The 17,744-nt window shown below is 40.5% G+C and overlaps 1 protein-coding gene across 8 annotated transcripts in view; it reads right to left on the reverse strand.

Moving 5' to 3' along the window:
• Nucleotides 1-17,744, reverse strand: part of LOC127375902 (sorbin and SH3 domain-containing protein 1) — a 43,157-nt gene that overhangs the window by 24,656 nt on the left and 757 nt on the right. For 6 of the 8 annotated variants that reach the window (XM_051422311.1, XM_051422334.1, XM_051422365.1 and 3 more), the window contains exons 2-12: nucleotides 7,500-7,542; nucleotides 7,118-7,204; nucleotides 6,187-6,303; nucleotides 5,272-5,378; nucleotides 4,974-5,115; nucleotides 4,706-4,735; nucleotides 3,517-3,659; nucleotides 2,759-2,819; nucleotides 2,553-2,627; nucleotides 673-708; nucleotides 372-474 (exon numbers count right to left, since the gene is read on the reverse strand). In XM_051422311.1, the coding sequence (XP_051278271.1) occupies nucleotides 372-474; nucleotides 673-708; nucleotides 2,553-2,627; nucleotides 2,759-2,819; nucleotides 3,517-3,659; nucleotides 4,706-4,735; nucleotides 4,974-5,115; nucleotides 5,272-5,378; nucleotides 6,187-6,303; nucleotides 7,118-7,151 (848 nt within the window). In that variant the 5' untranslated portion in view covers nucleotides 7,152-7,204; nucleotides 7,500-7,542. The remainder of the gene's footprint in view (nucleotides 1-371; nucleotides 475-672; nucleotides 709-2,552; nucleotides 2,628-2,758; nucleotides 2,820-3,516; nucleotides 3,660-4,705; nucleotides 4,736-4,973; nucleotides 5,116-5,271; nucleotides 5,379-6,186; nucleotides 6,304-7,117; nucleotides 7,205-7,499; nucleotides 7,543-17,744) is intronic. The other 2 variants (XM_051422317.1, XM_051422326.1) reach the window with 2 other exon arrangements.

Below are 17,744 nucleotides of genomic sequence, written 5' to 3' on the forward strand. Positions count from 1 at the left end.
GGTAAGACTAATCACGCCTCGACACAATAGTGGAAGCCAGTGACGACAAAATGAGCTCAGATTTGCAAATTTAGAGTTTTTCTGTCATGTTTAGTCACAGTAGTTGCACTGTATGTGACTAAAGACAAACTAGAAGTGACTTCAGCGTCATACAGTGAGAACATGATCTTGATGACTATAATTAAACCATCGTTTTATATAATGGGAACACTGCCTGTTAAAAGGATTTTGTCTGGTCAGAACTATATTTATGGTGAGTTATATATCTTCATATCTTATGCGTTTGAAGTTGTAAACAGCTCCTTTCTTTACTAACAAACATGAATAATACTGCGCTTTTGTGTGAAATATCACAGATGGAGGACACTGACCTCTTGGCAGAGGGTTTGAGGGAAGAGGACCGCGTTGGCACAGGCATCGACCGGCCTCTTGAATCGACCTCAGCGTCACTTTTTGAGCGTGGGACTGCTTTCACTGAAAACAGGCACATAAATATCGACAGACATAAACAGCCTGATACTCAACGGCATTAATGCATCGACTGAAAGGTTACAAGTGTTTTTAAGAGCAATGCTGAGTCTTATCCTGGCTTAACCTCAATAAAAACTAATAATAGATGATATACAGTTATTATTTCCTTTATAAATGTTTGATCCAAACTCCAACACTCACCATCTTTCAAGTAACCAAAGGGGGACGGACCATCTTCTGAACGAGGGGAAAACAACAATCAAAAATCATTTATTGCAGTTTTTTTATCTTTATATGCTCTGTTACTTGAAAAGTAATGAATATAGCACACAACTAAATAATTCATAATGCATTAGAAACACTCTTTCCCTGCGTTTACGTCCCTGCTTCAAACCTTCCATTAGGCCTTAGCTTTACAGGTTCACCAAATACAATCAAAGTGTGTCAAATCAAAGCACTTTACAGGAAGCACTACTGAACTAAAAAGGGATCCAAGCATCGATGAAGCGTCAAGGCCCTGAATAAGTAATGCATCGTAAAAAAAAAAAAAGGCCTTAAGCACCACATTTGGAAAATGTCTCTGTGGAAGTTGTAGATTTCCTGTGAGACAACATCTACAGAATCATATCTGCCACAACAACTACACATGGAGGAAATCATGTCAGGCTGAGGATGAGAGAAACCTACTTTATGTACATGTTGCAAATAAAGAAGAAAAATAAGAATTCAGGCAGCTCTTTCTCTAAGGCTGCAGACACATCTTGCCCCCTTTGATTCATAACTATAACCACGAACCTACACCTAACCATCTGCACAGGCTTGTTAGCAGCAGCACACAGTCTGAAGGTTGTACTGCCTGAGAGACTCAACAGGGCGAGACAGTCCGTAGCCTCAGCACAGGACTGCAGCAGCATCTAGTGGCTACAATAGCACACTACATCAAAAGACTGCCCATGCTCTTCTGTATGACCACAATTCTGTTAGAATAAGCATTTACCAATAATGAAATGTTCGTCCGAAGCTTTTAATATTAGATGGTTAACAGCGAAAAGAGAAAGGCCATGAGTACTTAGAGTAGAATGACACTACAAGGCTTCGTGCATCATCCTTGTCAACATGTCAATATCAAAGTACTTATGTACGACCTATTTAGAGCTGACCAGGTTTAAATTAAGATTTTAAAGGCCCAATGCATAGTCTTTTTGTGACAACATATAGTTTATTTATGCACCATAAAGAGGTCAAAACTGATGCAGCAGAGCTGAGATATCCTAATAAACAAACTCCAAAAATAATACATTTCCTATAGTGCAAAAGTTTGTAATGTGGAGTTTGTAATGTGGCCTATTTGAGATAACATATAAAGCTTTAAGGTGTAAGACTTTTCAGGTGTAAAATCAGTGGACTGCCCCTTTTTTTAATTTTGCCCCTTCTTTGAATTAATTAATCATTTCATTAAAGAGAGAGTAAAGATGTGTTGATTTTTGATAGTGGGTAGTTTGTGCCTTTTACTGTATTTGTACCAGACCACAGGCCTTTTTCACATTTTGACTTGTCATAGTAGGAAAAGCACATATGTCACTAATAACATTAACGATGTCTCTGTTCTATTTAAGTTTCCCACTGAGTCATGACTGTGTGACAGTGAGCCAGCAGGCACAATACTGGAAACTGAAGCAGCTAAATGGAATTCAGCCATCACTGATCATTTGTATCTGTGCTTTTCCTACTGCGACATGTCAAAATGTCTTCTGTGAAAAAGGCCTATTAAATCCAAAAGGCCAGTGATCTTGAAAATGACTCAGCACATCTGAGTCACTGTAGATCAGGAAATCTGCACGAAGCCTGCAGTGTCTGTAAGACTTATGGAGACAGAAACAGCGGCTCTATGGTATGGAACAGACGTCGGAAAAAAGATAAAAGCCTTTCAAATACTTTTGGCATCTTCAAGGTGTGGTTTTGTACCGGCTGCCACGGGGGCCAGGTATGACGGATTAAAGTACAGCTAAAGTATTTGAAAGGGTCCAGGATGGCGGCAGATTAGTAAAGCCAGTGAGAGTGGAGTCACTGCCATCGGATACCTTTTGATTTCATCTGAATGTCATAGTTCTCGGGGAAAATGTAGGTGGGGCGGTAAGGGTTTTCCTCAATAGGCTCTGAGCACAGTGATGGAGAGACAGAGCACAGCGTGACATAACATACAAACACATATAGAAACACACACAGGGACACCAACATGGGAACATGATCAGACAGACAACATGTGGAAATGATGATTTTCTCTTACCAGGTATTTTGTGTATCTGTTTGAACATTGTCTTGTACCAGTCTTTGGACTTGTCAGTGTTCTGAAATTGAGATGTGGAGATATTTAATTGATGACCAGTGAGGATGACAGACAAACATAAACGTTGTGCCTTTCAAGCAGCTCTGGTAGATTCAGGTGTATTGTCGTGTCAACCCCACCATATGACTAATGACATTAAAGGTCCAGTGTGTTGGATTCAGTGGCATGTAGCAGTGTAGTTGCAGATCGCAACTCTTCCAAGCACAAAGGAGAAATTACGGGGGCTGCATAATGCTCAAAAACTGTGATAAATGCTCCTTTCTAAAGCCAGTGTTTGGTTTGTCTGTTCTGGGCTACTGTAGAAACATGGCAGGAGATTCTGTGCTACTGAAAACGTAGTTATTTCTGCCAATAGATCCTCCTCAATATAACACACTGGACCTTTAATGGCTGCATTCCATTAAGATGTGCATGCTGGCACCTAAATGGAACAGAGCCATTGTTAATGTCATTAGTTACACCTGTGTTTCACCTGATATGACAGGTCAAAAACAGTTTATTGCTAATAAAATGACAAAAATCATTCATAAATCAGCCTAAATCAACAACATACTATGTTACAATAAGTATAGTAAAGTGTTTTATATAAACATTCACAGTGTAACATAAAAGGTCCGTGTATCATATGAACAAAACACCCATTAAACAGCTGCAGTGAGTACATTAGTCTTCATTTGACAGGAGGTTTTGTTGCTCACCCGTACAGGCACAATGGGATTGTTGACAGGATTGAGGACGGGGGAGTTCAGTGACAGCCGCAGCCTCTTCCAGTCCATATCAGGGACTGGACTGACTGAGTCCCTCCCAGGATCGGGGCTTTTGTCTCTTTCCGGGGTTGGGTCTGTAACAAAAAAAATAACAACATCAAAAAAACCTGCAAGCTTAATAAAACTAAAAGTTCACAACTCAGCCGCAGTGAAATGACAGATATCATTAAAAGAGTTAAGGATCTGGTGTGAAGGTTGGGTTGAAAGATATACAGATAAAGTGGGCAGCCTACAGTAAATTGAAGGAAATAAACAGACCTTAACGTCTACAAACGTTGTATGTCATAGCAAGAAAAGCATATAAATGCTGTATCATGTACTATTGGCAATTAATTCTGTGTATTAATGTGTATTAACCTGCACAAAACATATTCTGTGCCACTCAACACATGAAGATTCTGCATTATAATTCACCAACTGTTCTATAATTATTATTTTACATTAAAATACCACCAAGTAATGAGGAGTGAAATGAATATAACTATATTAATACATTCACATAATTATTGTTGTATTTATTGTGTAAAATATAAAGAAACGTTTGTGCATTTCCCTCCTAAAATATAACAACATGGGGAGAATATTGTAAATATATTCTTCGATAATTTTCCACTCTTCTTTCCTAATATCATGCAAACTGTTGACCCAATGTTAAACTCCGTAGCACATGTGACACTTGGCACCAATAATGAGAGTAAATAGAAAAAAGAAAATGTAAAAAATGTCAATCTGGCACTCATGGTAACTTTTATGTTGCATTGTTTTCATATAAGAATCTGGTTTGATGCAGGTCTGGAATTAGTTAAATATAGGAAGAAAATGAACGAGAACTGCAGGAAAATATGCAGAAACAACCCATATCCATGATGTGTCTATATAGTCTGCTACATTCTGGCTCAATAAGGGAACATTTCCAATATTTTGAACACATTGACGCATAAAAAACATGACTCATTCACTTCATAGCACTTGCGGCGAACACATTTTGCCGACTGTGTCAACGATCAAGGGAGTAGGAGGGTGACACATCACAAATATTGCTCTGTAATAAAAAAGTCTGAGACATGAAAAATAAATGACAAATATCCCTTACACACGTCACCAGGACCTCAATGCGTACCTTCAAAATGAGAGAGATGCTTTTGCTGCTCTGTTGTGAGAGAAAGACACACAAGGACAGGACAGTGAAATGTGACTAAGCAATGAAGCCAAAGTGAAAGCACTGGTTAGGTGTAACACAGAGAAAGACATGGTTAATGAGACAAAGTTGAGACTTTACCATAAAGCTCTAAAGATAAAATGCCACACAGATATGTAAAAGCCAGTTCAGGGCAAACACGAAGGCTTTTGGAAGTTCATCCACAGCTTACAGACTGCGCAGTGCTCACCTCTGTTGTGTTGCAGCAGGACTATGGTGGGGTTAACTGCACTAGTGCAGGGATACACAGAGCTGGAAGTCGGCGTGATGTAGTTCTGAATGTCAGCGGAGGATGGAGCCTGAATTTCGTTTATGCTTTCTGGTAAATGTACCTGAAAGTAACAGTAAAAAATACACAGTAAAACGCATAAAAGTTAGGAATGAATTTCACTGAAATGAAATAAAGAGATCACACAGTGCTCATAAGTGTAAAACGACAAAGAGCAAAAACAAAGAGCCTGTGTTAAATGGGGTGGAAGTAAACGTACCTGGCACTGAGTGTTGTTTACAGGAGGTAAATCAGCAGTGATGTTGCTGCCTCCCTCAGCCAATCCTGCTTTAGAGCTGTCTCCATTAATCTGGCTTGTCCATCCACCTAAAAAGAGTCCAGAACTCTCTCAGTTTGGCAGCCAGAGCAGCAAGAATAAAAACCCCACTGAGGATGATACTAAAAAGTTCAGGATTACAGGAAACCTATAACAGCAAACCAGGAAACCATAACAGCTAATTACAGATCAGATAAATCTCCATTTCATTCCACAGGGCGTGAATGCTTTCTTTGGTGGTTTTCATGCACAGAGATGTTAATATGGTCAGGAAAGGGAAAAAAAAAAAGAAAAGATTCTCCCACAATCTCTGAACTTTGTCATCAGAACAAAGCGCCTATTCAGGGAGCTGCAAAGGCCGTTTGTTCCACTGGCCTTTATATTCAAGCTCTACAACAATTAAAGCATCTCCCCAAAAGCCTTGGCCAGCCTCCAGTCCGCTTCCAATGTGCTCTACGTAACAAACAAGCCCACGGTCAAGTCGCCCCGGTTCCAAAGTGCAGCGTGGGCAGGCCCGCAACAAAACATCTCTTTGAGACTCGCATGAAAATATGAGCAATCGCCCTTTTATCATGACTTTGAGTGTGTCCGGCGACCGAGCATACGCTTCAAAACGTGACGAGTTATATAATCCCGAGATCAAAACAGAACGCTGAAAGGCATGTGAGGAATTTTTACAACTAAAGAAGATGATGAAATGCTCTTTAAATTACAGCAACATTTACATTCTCGGTCCACATTCTGCAGCGACTTGTCCTTTTTTTTTCACACGGCCATGCAACTATTACTGTCCTCTGAATATTTTTTCATCATGTGCAGAGTTGTTATGAAACAGCTGTGGCATTCGCTCTGACTCACTTGGCGTTGTGATGACATTTGGCTCCTCGCTGATGCAGCCCTCATCATCTATGTGGACGAGGGTGGCCCTTAGAGTCACGACTCCTTTGCCTTTGCAAACTCTGCTGGGGTTCAAATCTGAAAACATCCAAAATAACAGTCTCACTTCCACAGCTCATCATCTTTCAAGGCATAGCGGTCTTAACATCCGGTATTCTCACAGTGCACTCTTGCTTCAGAGCTGCTGGGAATCCAAGTTATTGCAATCTCATGCCCCAAATGACCGAAATAGAACTGTAACATCAAAACCAGGCCATTCAATTAATATCCTACTGTCCCGTAAAACTAATTGCCCTGATCACACTGTCAGAGCTGGAAGTAGAGCAGCTGCAGCTTGTCCTGTGTCAGCACAGGTTATTAAAGATAAGCCAAGACAGATTTTATTGATCCCACGCTCGGGAAATTTGCTTGTTGCAGCAGCTCAAAATACAAAACAACACATTAGATAAGAAAAAAAATAATATTAAATAAGAATAAAATTGAAAAAATTTAACAGAAATAGAAAAATAAGAGTTATATAGTTATATTATTTACAACTTTGTATATATAGGTGTGGTTGATAGAACATTGCACAGATTATTGAATAGGATTATAATAAAAATATACATTAAAGAATGTGCACAAAGTAAAAATAAATATAATATCACAGAACAAAAAGTGTAAAAGTGTAAAAAAAAAGTATTTAAGGGGAATATAGGCTTTATATAGGATTTATATGGAGCCAGATAATTGCACAGTACAGGTATAAGTATAAGTAGGTACACAGTATATAAGTAAGGTGAACTTGTTAACAAGAGAGTTTTAAAATAATCCTTCTAAGTTCTCTTTGTGAGTGTGAGGTGTCCCGCAGTTGTAGACACTGAAATATTGATGAGGCCGAGGGATACCTCACCTGCAGCAGGAATCAGGTCAGGAGAGCCTTTCATGGTTGTCAGAGGCGTGATCCTGACAGAGCAGACTGCCCGAGGATTTCGTAGGACTTCAATCACACACACGCACACAAACACAAACATACACACACAAAGACAAGGAGACATTTTTCCATGTGGCTGAAACGCTGAATTCTTATCAGCTAATCACAAAGTAAATACAAAACTACCTGATTCAGAGGAAGAAATGTAGAAACAAAGAGAAGGAACGGAAGAGGTTGACACATTCTGCACCAATTAAAGTGTTTGTGAGTCTAAAAACCAAAAGCTTTATAACTACTCAGTGATAGTTTCATGAATTAGGCCCACTGACTCATTATATGAGCTCAGAGTTAGATGACTTACAGGTGGTGGCGCTCTGTCTTACGCTGCCCTCTTCTGGAGAGGCCTGGAGGAGAAACACAGAAATGCAAATATTCAACACAGCGTTGTCAAGGAAAGGAGCTGACACCTGGAAGGTATACTGTACATAAATCAGTGTAATATATCATTAAACATCCGCCTGCACAGGTAAAGATAATCACATGTCACAGACTGTTAAATCACTACTGATATTTATACAAAGCAGTTAAGAAAGTGTTTTAAACCCCTAAATTACACATGTGATTTTGAGTTATTGTGTATTATATATGTAGTGTAACAATGTCAGTGTGCTGTATCTCCTGATATATAAGATCTTTGTAACTTCTACTCGAGCTTTAGTTGTGGATGAGTTTGCTAACGGGGCCAGTGCTTTGCTGCAGTGTCAGCTTTCAGCAGGCAGGGTGTTTTATTATGAAAGAGCCTGTGTGTATTACTGAAGTAATATTACACACAGAGAACATTTCTTTATAGGGCCGGCTTGGCTGTAACTTCTACTGTAGAAATAGTCGAGTCGCCACATACAGGTAATGAAATAGTGCTAGCACTCCCATGGTTGGGTTACACATTGAAATGAGATACAATGAAGCCGGACAGGAAGGTGGTGAACTTATAGTCATCTGTTTAAATACAGACTCCATATTTTAATAGTCATCAATAACACAGACACAGCCTGAGCTGCATCATTAATAGGAAAGTTGTTGTAGTTTCATAAGGCAAAGGCTAATATATAAAATCACATTTTCTCGCACCTCATAAAAACTAATCGCACTGATATTAAATTTCACAGCAAAAGCAAACAACAGCACAGAAATCTGTTGACTGTGTCCTTTACAATCCAGTACTACTGTTACTCATGTGGTTTTCAACTGTGATATCTATAGTTATAAAGCCAAAAAACAATATTATCTAGGATGTTAACAGCTGCTACATGTAAAATGAATTAGGTGATGGAGGTTTCTCTGGATAATTATCTATTCGATTGTATTCTGTAGGTGCAGTTGACCTCCGATTCAACTCTAACAATATATCTCAAGCCCTCACTTTGCATGCCTTCAGTTCTGGTTTGGGGAGGAAGTTTGGCCTGTCTTGGACCGTCGATATAAATTCAAAATGTTATCTGCGTTCCCCTTTAAGGACAAGAAGGGAGGGTGCGAGCGGGAACAAACATATGTTAATCTGAGCTGCATCAGTGGAGCATGCAGAAGCAACACCAAGGCCACCAGAAAAGTTGCTGTGAAACACTTCCCAGTACTCCACTGGGCCTCCCATTGTGCTCCGTCAGCACGACTGATTTAGGAGACGTCCCCATTTGAAAGGCCATGAAAAGGGCTGATTGAGTGAAGACACAAACATACATACAAAGGCACTAAAACAGTCACTCAAGCATACATGCGCACATGCACACATGAATAATGTTTGCAGGCTACGGATAACGGTCATCAAAAAACATAAACCGCAAAATCCAATTTAAATATATTCTATGGTATCCATTTTCAAGCTGATTTTTAAAGTTGTACCTTTGTTTGTTTCACTCTGAGTTTGTGTGTGCACTGTTTTGTTGTGTGTTTACACACTGCAGTAAATAAGCCAACCTGCAGAACAGGCAGGGGACTCGTGTTCCAGCTGGAAACCTCCACAAATAGGCCGAAATGGATGAGGGAAAATGGGAGCGATTCCAAACAAGTCCCGCGGGGACGCGAAGCAAAAACCTTTTAAAACATCTTCCAGTCTTGGAGCTGAGCTGTCCCTGAGCATCAGAAACTCTGTATTTATTTCCACTCTCTCTTTAATAAAATCAACTTGCTTCCTGACCCCCTGCGTCCCAGAGAGGCAATGCATCCATGATCTCATTTCCAAAACCATTAACAGACATTCCTTTGAGGAGTGCTTATACTGATCTCAACTGTATTTCCGCTGTATCCTCGGATGAACCCCAGGATGGTGAACATACAGCACAAAAAGAAACTTGGGAGTATTTGAAACTTCTCACATATGATAGATAATGGGAAGATGACAGCTCGCAGTGTTCAGTTCGCTGTATAAACACACGAGAGCAGAGATCACCCCTGGCCTTTTTAGGAAGAGATGCTTCAGAGCAGAGCCGGGCAAAGAACGGCATCCAGTCTGTAAAAAAAAAAAAGGAGGAGACCAGTGCAGGAACTGGGACGGCCGGCGGTGACTGGGCCAAGACAAACAGGAAAATAAGAGCAGACTTTATCAGTCAAACTCCTGTAAAACTGCAATTTACCTGAATGCACCATTACTCCTTATAATCTAGGAAGCTTTTAGACATCTCTGCTTCACTAATGGGGTAAATGTGACTAATCTGTGAGGCAAAAGTGAATGGATATGTAGTTAAAGCGGAGAGCTCAAAGTTCAGCAGATAGTGAGTTAAACCAAGAAGCTTTTTATAGTTTTAAACTGACTGACTCTCCACCGAGGTTTCTTGTAGTGCTGCACGATATAGAAAAAACATCATACTGCAATTATTTTGACAGATATTGTGATATGATTCAAGATTAGTGTGGGAATTATAATTTTTGCATGAAAAAAACTTTTTTTTCCTTCATTATAACACAGTTTTGTCATGTATTTTACCTTTATCCAAAAACTGCAGCTTCTGCGATTTGGACGATATCTCGATTAACTGTGCAGCCCTAGTTTCTTGGTGAACTGACGCATTGTGACCTGACACTGTTGGATTAAACCAGCAGTCTCGATCAAACAAAATTTCGGTGGTTTCCTTAAAAATGAGGAAGAGCTGCTACAAAATGCAGCTGTAACTCATCCTCTGATCGTCTCTCGGGAATCCAAATTGGCAAACCCTGAGGGACCTTGTACATGTACTGTTATTTCTAACAGTGCAGGTGTTATTCATGCACTAAAATGATGAGTCAGAGATTCCAGGAAATTACAGCTAATGAAACACCCTCTCAGCTCAAACCTGTGTGATTACCTAAAAGCAGGAATACGCAGCAGAGAAAGATGATTCATCCCCATCTGCAGTTCACAGTCCTCTCACACAGAGATCTCCAACTGAATGCTCTCGGGTGTAACTAAAATACCTTTCCAAAACAAGCAACTCCCAAAAGGCTACGATCATCCCAGAGCATCACTGCAGATCTAGGGAGGCGCGTTAACCTACTTGATGATGTGCACAGCGAGTCCTTAAGTCCACGAACACCAGGTCCCCTCTGAAGCCTCCTGAGACTTCTGGCTGAGCTTTGAGGGACTCGTCTCGGCGGGACGGTCCCAGCTTTGACCTTGACCCTCGCTATGTAGGGGGTCTGTTTGTTTTTGACAACAGGCGTGCCCAGATGGACTTGTCACCACATGCCACCTGGGAATGTGGCACCCACTCAACAACTGTGCAGACCGCCACATAAAATCCTCCTACCCCCTCCAAATGGTCCTGCAGGGCCAGTAGATGAGAGACAGACAGACCACTAGAGGACGGCTGGAATTTGCTACTGGATGACTCAACCGTCCATAAGGTCTTAATACCTCAGTCAACGTGACGAATTACTGCAATGACTATTATTGACTGCATGTTAATCAGTCCCTCCAGGATTTCGCTGGCTTTTTTGGGGGGATTGTTGGAGCCTAAAATGCCTGATTTCGTTGCTCGTTATCTAAAAAATGTTGATGTTTTTTTGTGCTTCTAGTTATTTATTTATGTGTAATTCATTGAAAATCAAAAGCAGCATGTTACAGTGAGAATAAAACCACTTACGTGAAGTATCTTTGTGTGTATTACTACTAGTTTGGTGACGTATGGCTCAAGGTTTTTTGCGGGGGACTGCTCTGATTGGTAAATGATTTGTCCAATTTGCGGAAAAGTTGCGGTTATTGGACATTGGTTGAATTTGTGTTAATTGTTGCAATTTGCCTGGACTGACTGTGATTAGATTTATCACATCAAAATCTTAGTATAAGAATTGTAAGATAACAGGAGCATGTGTGTGTAGATACGACAGTTTTAAATATATTAGGCCTGAAACTAAGAATTATTTTCATTATCAGTTACGAATGAATTCAACTTTTTAAACTGATTCATCGGTTTATTCTTAAAAAAGCTTTCAGAACCCAAGGTGACGTCTTCAAAAACCAAAGATATTCAGTTTATAATGACATAAAAGACATAAAAACAGAACATCTTTACATTTGAGAAACTCGACCACGTGAATGTTTTTGTCCTACAAAATGAACAAAATAAAAACTTATTTAATTAAGAGATCAATTCAATTATAGGAATGAATAGAAAAATATGTTTATTCACTTTGAAGAGGATCAATATTACTCTCATGTCTGTGTATTAACTATGGAGCTGGAGCCAGGTGTTGATTAGCTTAGCTTAGCATAAAGACTGGAAGCAGGAGGAAACAGCTCGCCTGGCGTTCCAAAAAGCAGGACTTCGGTTCGTGCACGAATTAAATATGATGGTAAGTAAACTTTTGGTTGTGCTGTTGGTTGGTGTATTTTTAAAATAGCCCCTGTTCCAGTTTATGCTAAGCAAAGTAACTGGTATCAATCTTCTCACGCAAAACACGCAAGTAAGTGTTTTTACAAAAATGTTGGACTATTCCTGTGTTAAGGAATAATATTTCAGTTACAGTAAAGTTTTGAGGGCTGATAATTCCAGTGTTTTTATATTAGAGCTGATATTTGTGCTTTTATCTGTAAATGTATAAATTTTCATTCCAGGAAATTACAGAACTTAGATTTTTCTCTTAAATAAAGCCCGGACTAAAGTTATGTGCCTGACCACACCTGATAACAGGGAGAAGGAGAAAGATTGTACCTTACTTTGAAGAATAATTTAAAAGACTTTAAGATTAAACTATTAATAAATAAAACATTTAAAGGATGCTTTAATGTGGCTGTGATCAGAGAAACTTCCATCTTATCCGTGGTGGGAAAAACAAACTGGATAATGTCCAACAAATTGGATATAGATACAGCTCATGCTTTATGAAAATTGTTTTTTTTTCCCCCTGCTGAATTGCTTTATGATCCAATATTTCAGTATCATATCCAGTCGACCGGAGCAACAATCACTTTATCTGAAGCAGGCTGCAGTGAAAAAAAAACTAAACAAAGGCAGGGTGGTACCAAGTGGAACTATGATGTATGTCACGCAGGGGGTCTGTGTGCTGCAGTCAGAGGCCGCCTTAAAAGTGAGCTATGTTAGCACAGAAGAGCTCTCATCGCATGCTCAGCTGTACTATGGTCGGAGAGAAAGGGCCGTTATGTAACGCCGTTTGACTTCTGCTTTGTCAACAAATGGCAGAGAGGAGAGAAGCTCTCCAGCGCTGTGCGTGGATCCCACCAAATAGCTCCAAACATGGCTCGAAAAGGCCGCTCCGGAGCAGGAGCTTATCCCCCACCTACACCCCCCCCAATTGAGAGGAGACCCCTCCACCCTCCCAACTCTCTTCCATAAACAGCTTCCACGCTGGACAGCAGCCTGGGATTCTACACATTCCTCAACCAAGCTATTTGAAGTTCATTTCAAACAACTGCAGCATAAAAGGAAATGTATGTAACTTACACACAGCAGTCAGTACGGGGCCTGAGAGCAGGATTATACGTTCACGTTGATGATGGACGCAGATTAAGATGAGTCTATACGAACGCTGCTTCTCCTCACCTTAATGAAATATCACAGTAACATAGAGACTTACAGATCCTGTAGTTTCACTGTCAGGACTTATTTTGAGGCATTTTTGACCTTTAGGAATGAAATGTCCCCCTTTTTTTTGTGCAGGCATAAACAAAAGCACCCATCACACCAGCCAATGACAGAATGTGTCTCTGAGCGCTTGGAGAGGCTCGCAGCCTGCCAGCCTGTCCATGAGAAGCCCTGACAGTTATTGGACGTGACCATGGCCAGATCCCCGGGACAGGGAACACTTGGTTGGCACGTGCGAAGGTCCCGGGGAGGACTGCAGTTGGCCGCGTGGAGCAAACAGCCCTGTTACAGATGCTGTGTTAGAGAGCCAGCCTGCTTATAACGGGCCTGCTAGGCTTTTAGAGGCAGTGTAATAAGAATGTCAGGGAGCTGACGGTTTACCCGGGGTGATACATCTTCACAGCGAGGGCTGCAGGCTACACTCCAAGAGTGAGAAAGCTTGGAACACAGGCCCCTGAATGAGGATAAACATTGAACTGAATATTCAAGTAGCCCCTGCCGTGTCTCTTCAGGGGGCTTTTAGAGAGTTTACTTTAGTAGGCACAGAGTGAAAAATTAAAAATAAGAAAAGCTTATGAGCAAATAAGGAGATAATCATAACTGGGAAGTGATATAACTGGAAAACGAGCACAATATAAAGTAAATTATTTGAGATAATATACTGGCATTTAATTTGGGACGATGAATAAGAGACACACATTATGTTTATTTAATGTCCTCACTAGAAAACGAGCTCAGCTGTGCACAACGGATTCCTCCTGGCTTAGATAATAGGGCGTACTGCACATTAGGTGAGCTGTGATGACAATCCAAATGATTGTCTGAGAGAGTGCTGAAAGTGTTTCCTCATCTCTGCTGGATGTTTTGACTCCGACGTGGATTGGAAGCTCTGAGCGTGTTGCCTAATATAACTCTCCGAGAGACTGTGTGACAGGACTACTTGATAATTGAGTCATAGGATATGGCGGCTAAACGTGAATATAAACAGCAATGTGATAATCCAGCAATTTTAAGTGCTATGAAGGTATCCTCGTGTGAAATGAGCGTGCAGCAGGACTCCAGCGGGCCCCCATCATCCGTCTATTTCGGGAAGGCCGGACCAGTCTGACCCGTCACACCCAGACACAAACACCACAGGCAGCTCCATCAATAACCCGCCGGGCTTCATAGGTGGCAGCACAGATATCAGATTTTCACTATTGTTTATTATATATTCCAGAGAGGGTTTTATAAACCTGCTATGCATCACTGTCACTTGATAATTCTGGTTTTGTTTATGTGACGATGAGTGAGGACACATGCTGGTTCTTATTAAAATATCTGCCAACAACTGCCGTGATGCTGTTGTTTTCCATCAGCTGCTGACATGTAACACACACAGACAGAGAGAAAGAGAGAGAGAGAGAGAGAGAGAGAGGAGGGTGAAGGTGTGGTGTTGGTGCAGGAGAGGAGCTTAAATCCATCACTAACGCATAAATTGTCTTTTCACTGCCTTGTTTACATGCGTCCATGATCGGGGAGGAAGAGGAGGGGGCCTTCTTTGTGCCGCGGACCTTGAAAAGCCAAAGCATAACACTTCACTTCACCATCCACTTCAGCCAATGGCAGCAGATGGAGAAAGCGGGCGAGGGGTGGGGGGTTGGTGGGAGAGAGAGAGAGAGAGGAGGGGGTTGCTAAGCGACCTGTTGTAACATTAATGGAGTGAAAACAGAAACCTGGTGTCTGGCTGAAACATCCGGCCTGATCCGAACCCACTCCGTTATTCACAGTGAAGACGAGGCTGCTTTCTGCGGATACTGTCACTACAGAGGTTTTTAATCCACGTCATGCTCCTATCCAGCTTCACTGAGCAGTCTGCATGCTCTGAGGGGGACTGTAAGAAATATACCGTAATAAAAGAAACAGAATATCATGAAGTTATTCTGCTATTGTCCAGTTTGACTTTGTACCACGTTCAGAACTGCGATCAATAATAGTAAATCATTAGTTTACACTCATTCTGAACAAATGGGTGCATTGGACCTTTTTCTTTAAATGGACCCCTTTTCTATTTTTCTATCTTGACTATGTGACATATTTTATGGATAATTCATATTTTATTCAAAATTGTACAAAGAACCTAAACAGTGAATTCAGTAACTGCAAGAAGTTTGTGTAAAACGAGTGATTTTGATTCATTTTGAGCAGATTATTTTCTCTTCAGGGAACTTTTTATACAATTAAATGTCTATATTATGTATTTGTTTCATGTTTAACAATCATTCAGACTTAATAGGCTTATTTTCTGACACATTCAGTGTTTTCTTGTCCCTGACACTTGACCATTGTTCTATTAAACAATTTACATTTCTTTTTGTCACCGAAGTTAATAAAATGCTGAAATTTTGGCCTACTGTGTATATTTCGTAAACTTTCTAGCACGCATAACAATCAAGAAGGCCTCATGACCCTTAATGAAGCTTATGCAATCTTCTCAGTAATAGGTAAAAGACTAATTCTAATGGCGCTGTCATAACCCCTGTGGTATTTCAACTTGAATAAACAATAACTATTAAGATTCAGTGTCAGATTTCAGAAACCAAACGAAGATCATCTTGGAAAAACAAGCCCGGGTGATCTGGAGGCCAGCTGGCTCTGGCAAAAAATCTTTGAAACTCAGTTTTGAGATTCATGTGTCCGAGGGTTGCTCCTCTCAAATCTTGGGGATCTGCGTAACGTGACTCTGAACAAGCTTCATAAAATATTAACAACTGCGCTGGGTTCATACCAACAGGTCCCATCCTTACTCCACAGGTTATCATTTCTGTTTGTCAAGCTCTAAAGACTGAAATGCAACACTTTGACCTTGATTTATTGCGTCTCTGAAAAAAGCTAGAACTACATGTTACTGGCTTACAAACGTGAGTGCCAGACCTCACCTTCTGTTTGAATATTCCTTTGTACAGCAGCACTTTGCACCCTGAAATCCTGGTGAGACATATTAAAACACGTGAATAATTCGGAGAGAAAATCCTTGAAAACCCCAAAATACAGTCAAATCTTTCTACCCTGAATCCCTTATAGTTTTACACTGAGGCTACTTAACCCAAAACAAACAAGTATTAACTACTGTAAGAGCTACATTGTACTGTTATAATGTGCTGAATCCTTTTGCTCTTGACAAAACACATCTTTCATATTTGACTTGCTTTAATTGCACAACAATATGTGCAAAAGGTCACAGGCCTTTGGCTGCCCTTTGAGTTACTGATTGAACAAATGGCTCACGGCTGAGCTGCTGGCTACCAAACATACGACGGATGTATCTGTTCCATTTACTCACGCAAACCCACTACTGTCCCTGTGTAAACATCTACAACTCCTCAGCTGACATGTCAACCAGGAGTAGAGCTTCATACGCCGCCGAGCTACTACTGAGTCAATACCTCCTTGTGTACCCGAGGAATATGTCATCCAGCAGCAGCAGCAGAGAGCAGAGTGGATATTTAAAATCCTCTTTCACTTAATGACAAGTTCAGTTTAATCATAACAATATCTCTCTGGGGCTTGGTTGCACATACCAAAGTCCTTTCACACGTTGGGAGCTAATGGCGGTCCTGTTATTTCTGAGTAAACAGTGTGTAGATACAGTATCTCTATTAAATGTGATACAGTGTGATACTCTAAAAAAAAACTCCGTTACTTTGAAGAAAATCAGTCCGACTGCTTTGCCTCCGTCCTCGAAGCAGTTTGATTAATTATTTGTGTTGGGGTTAATATTTTATCAAGCTTGTTTAGCGTCATGTTACTCAGAGCCCTTGGGAGTAAAACAGAAATCATTACTAAGCAGTGAACTTATGAATGAAAACACATCTGCTGAGTTTCAGAGGTTAATGACATTTATAGTGACTAATTCTGCAGTGAAGGTGAAGATTTAGTTTCTTTTTCTGCTGGCATTTGATGGAGATTCAGAGATATGTCGAAGGGACATTTTGGGATACTTACTTGTGGCAGAAATTTTGTTCAAAATGAACTCTATTCTGCATTTTTAAAATCCACATTTCATATTTCTTCCTTCGCCAAACAGTTGAAACTATCAGAAAGCAGTGACAGTGCTGTGCAGGACTTAAACATAAACCAAGAGGTGAGTATATTTGATTAGCATGTGTGTCTATATACTCCACACTTGTGCATTTGTTCATGTCACATGCCGTTCATTATGACGCCTCAGGCAGACCTGTTTGTCGGAGTTCAACATTCAAGTCCACTGTGTCAATAACTTACACCATTACTACTGTGCACAGAGAAAATGTACTGACATATTCCTTTAAAATGACATTAGTACTTCAGAAAGCAGCACTGACAATCTTCTTGAACTGTGTAAAAACAGCTGCCAATGCACCTCATGGACTACTTCTTCCCCCTGTATCTAACTCCTCATCCTCACCTCCACAGTCATCCAATCAAAGATGGCAAAAGGCTGCTGTCCAACCTGACAACATTGTGCTAAAACTGACAGAGAAATACTATCCAATAAAGTATTCCCAACACCTCCA

The sequence above is a fragment of the Dicentrarchus labrax genome, unplaced genomic scaffold (genome assembly GCF_905237075.1).
Source record: "Dicentrarchus labrax unplaced genomic scaffold, dlabrax2021, whole genome shotgun sequence".
Lineage (NCBI taxonomy): Eukaryota > Metazoa > Chordata > Actinopteri > Moronidae > Dicentrarchus > Dicentrarchus labrax.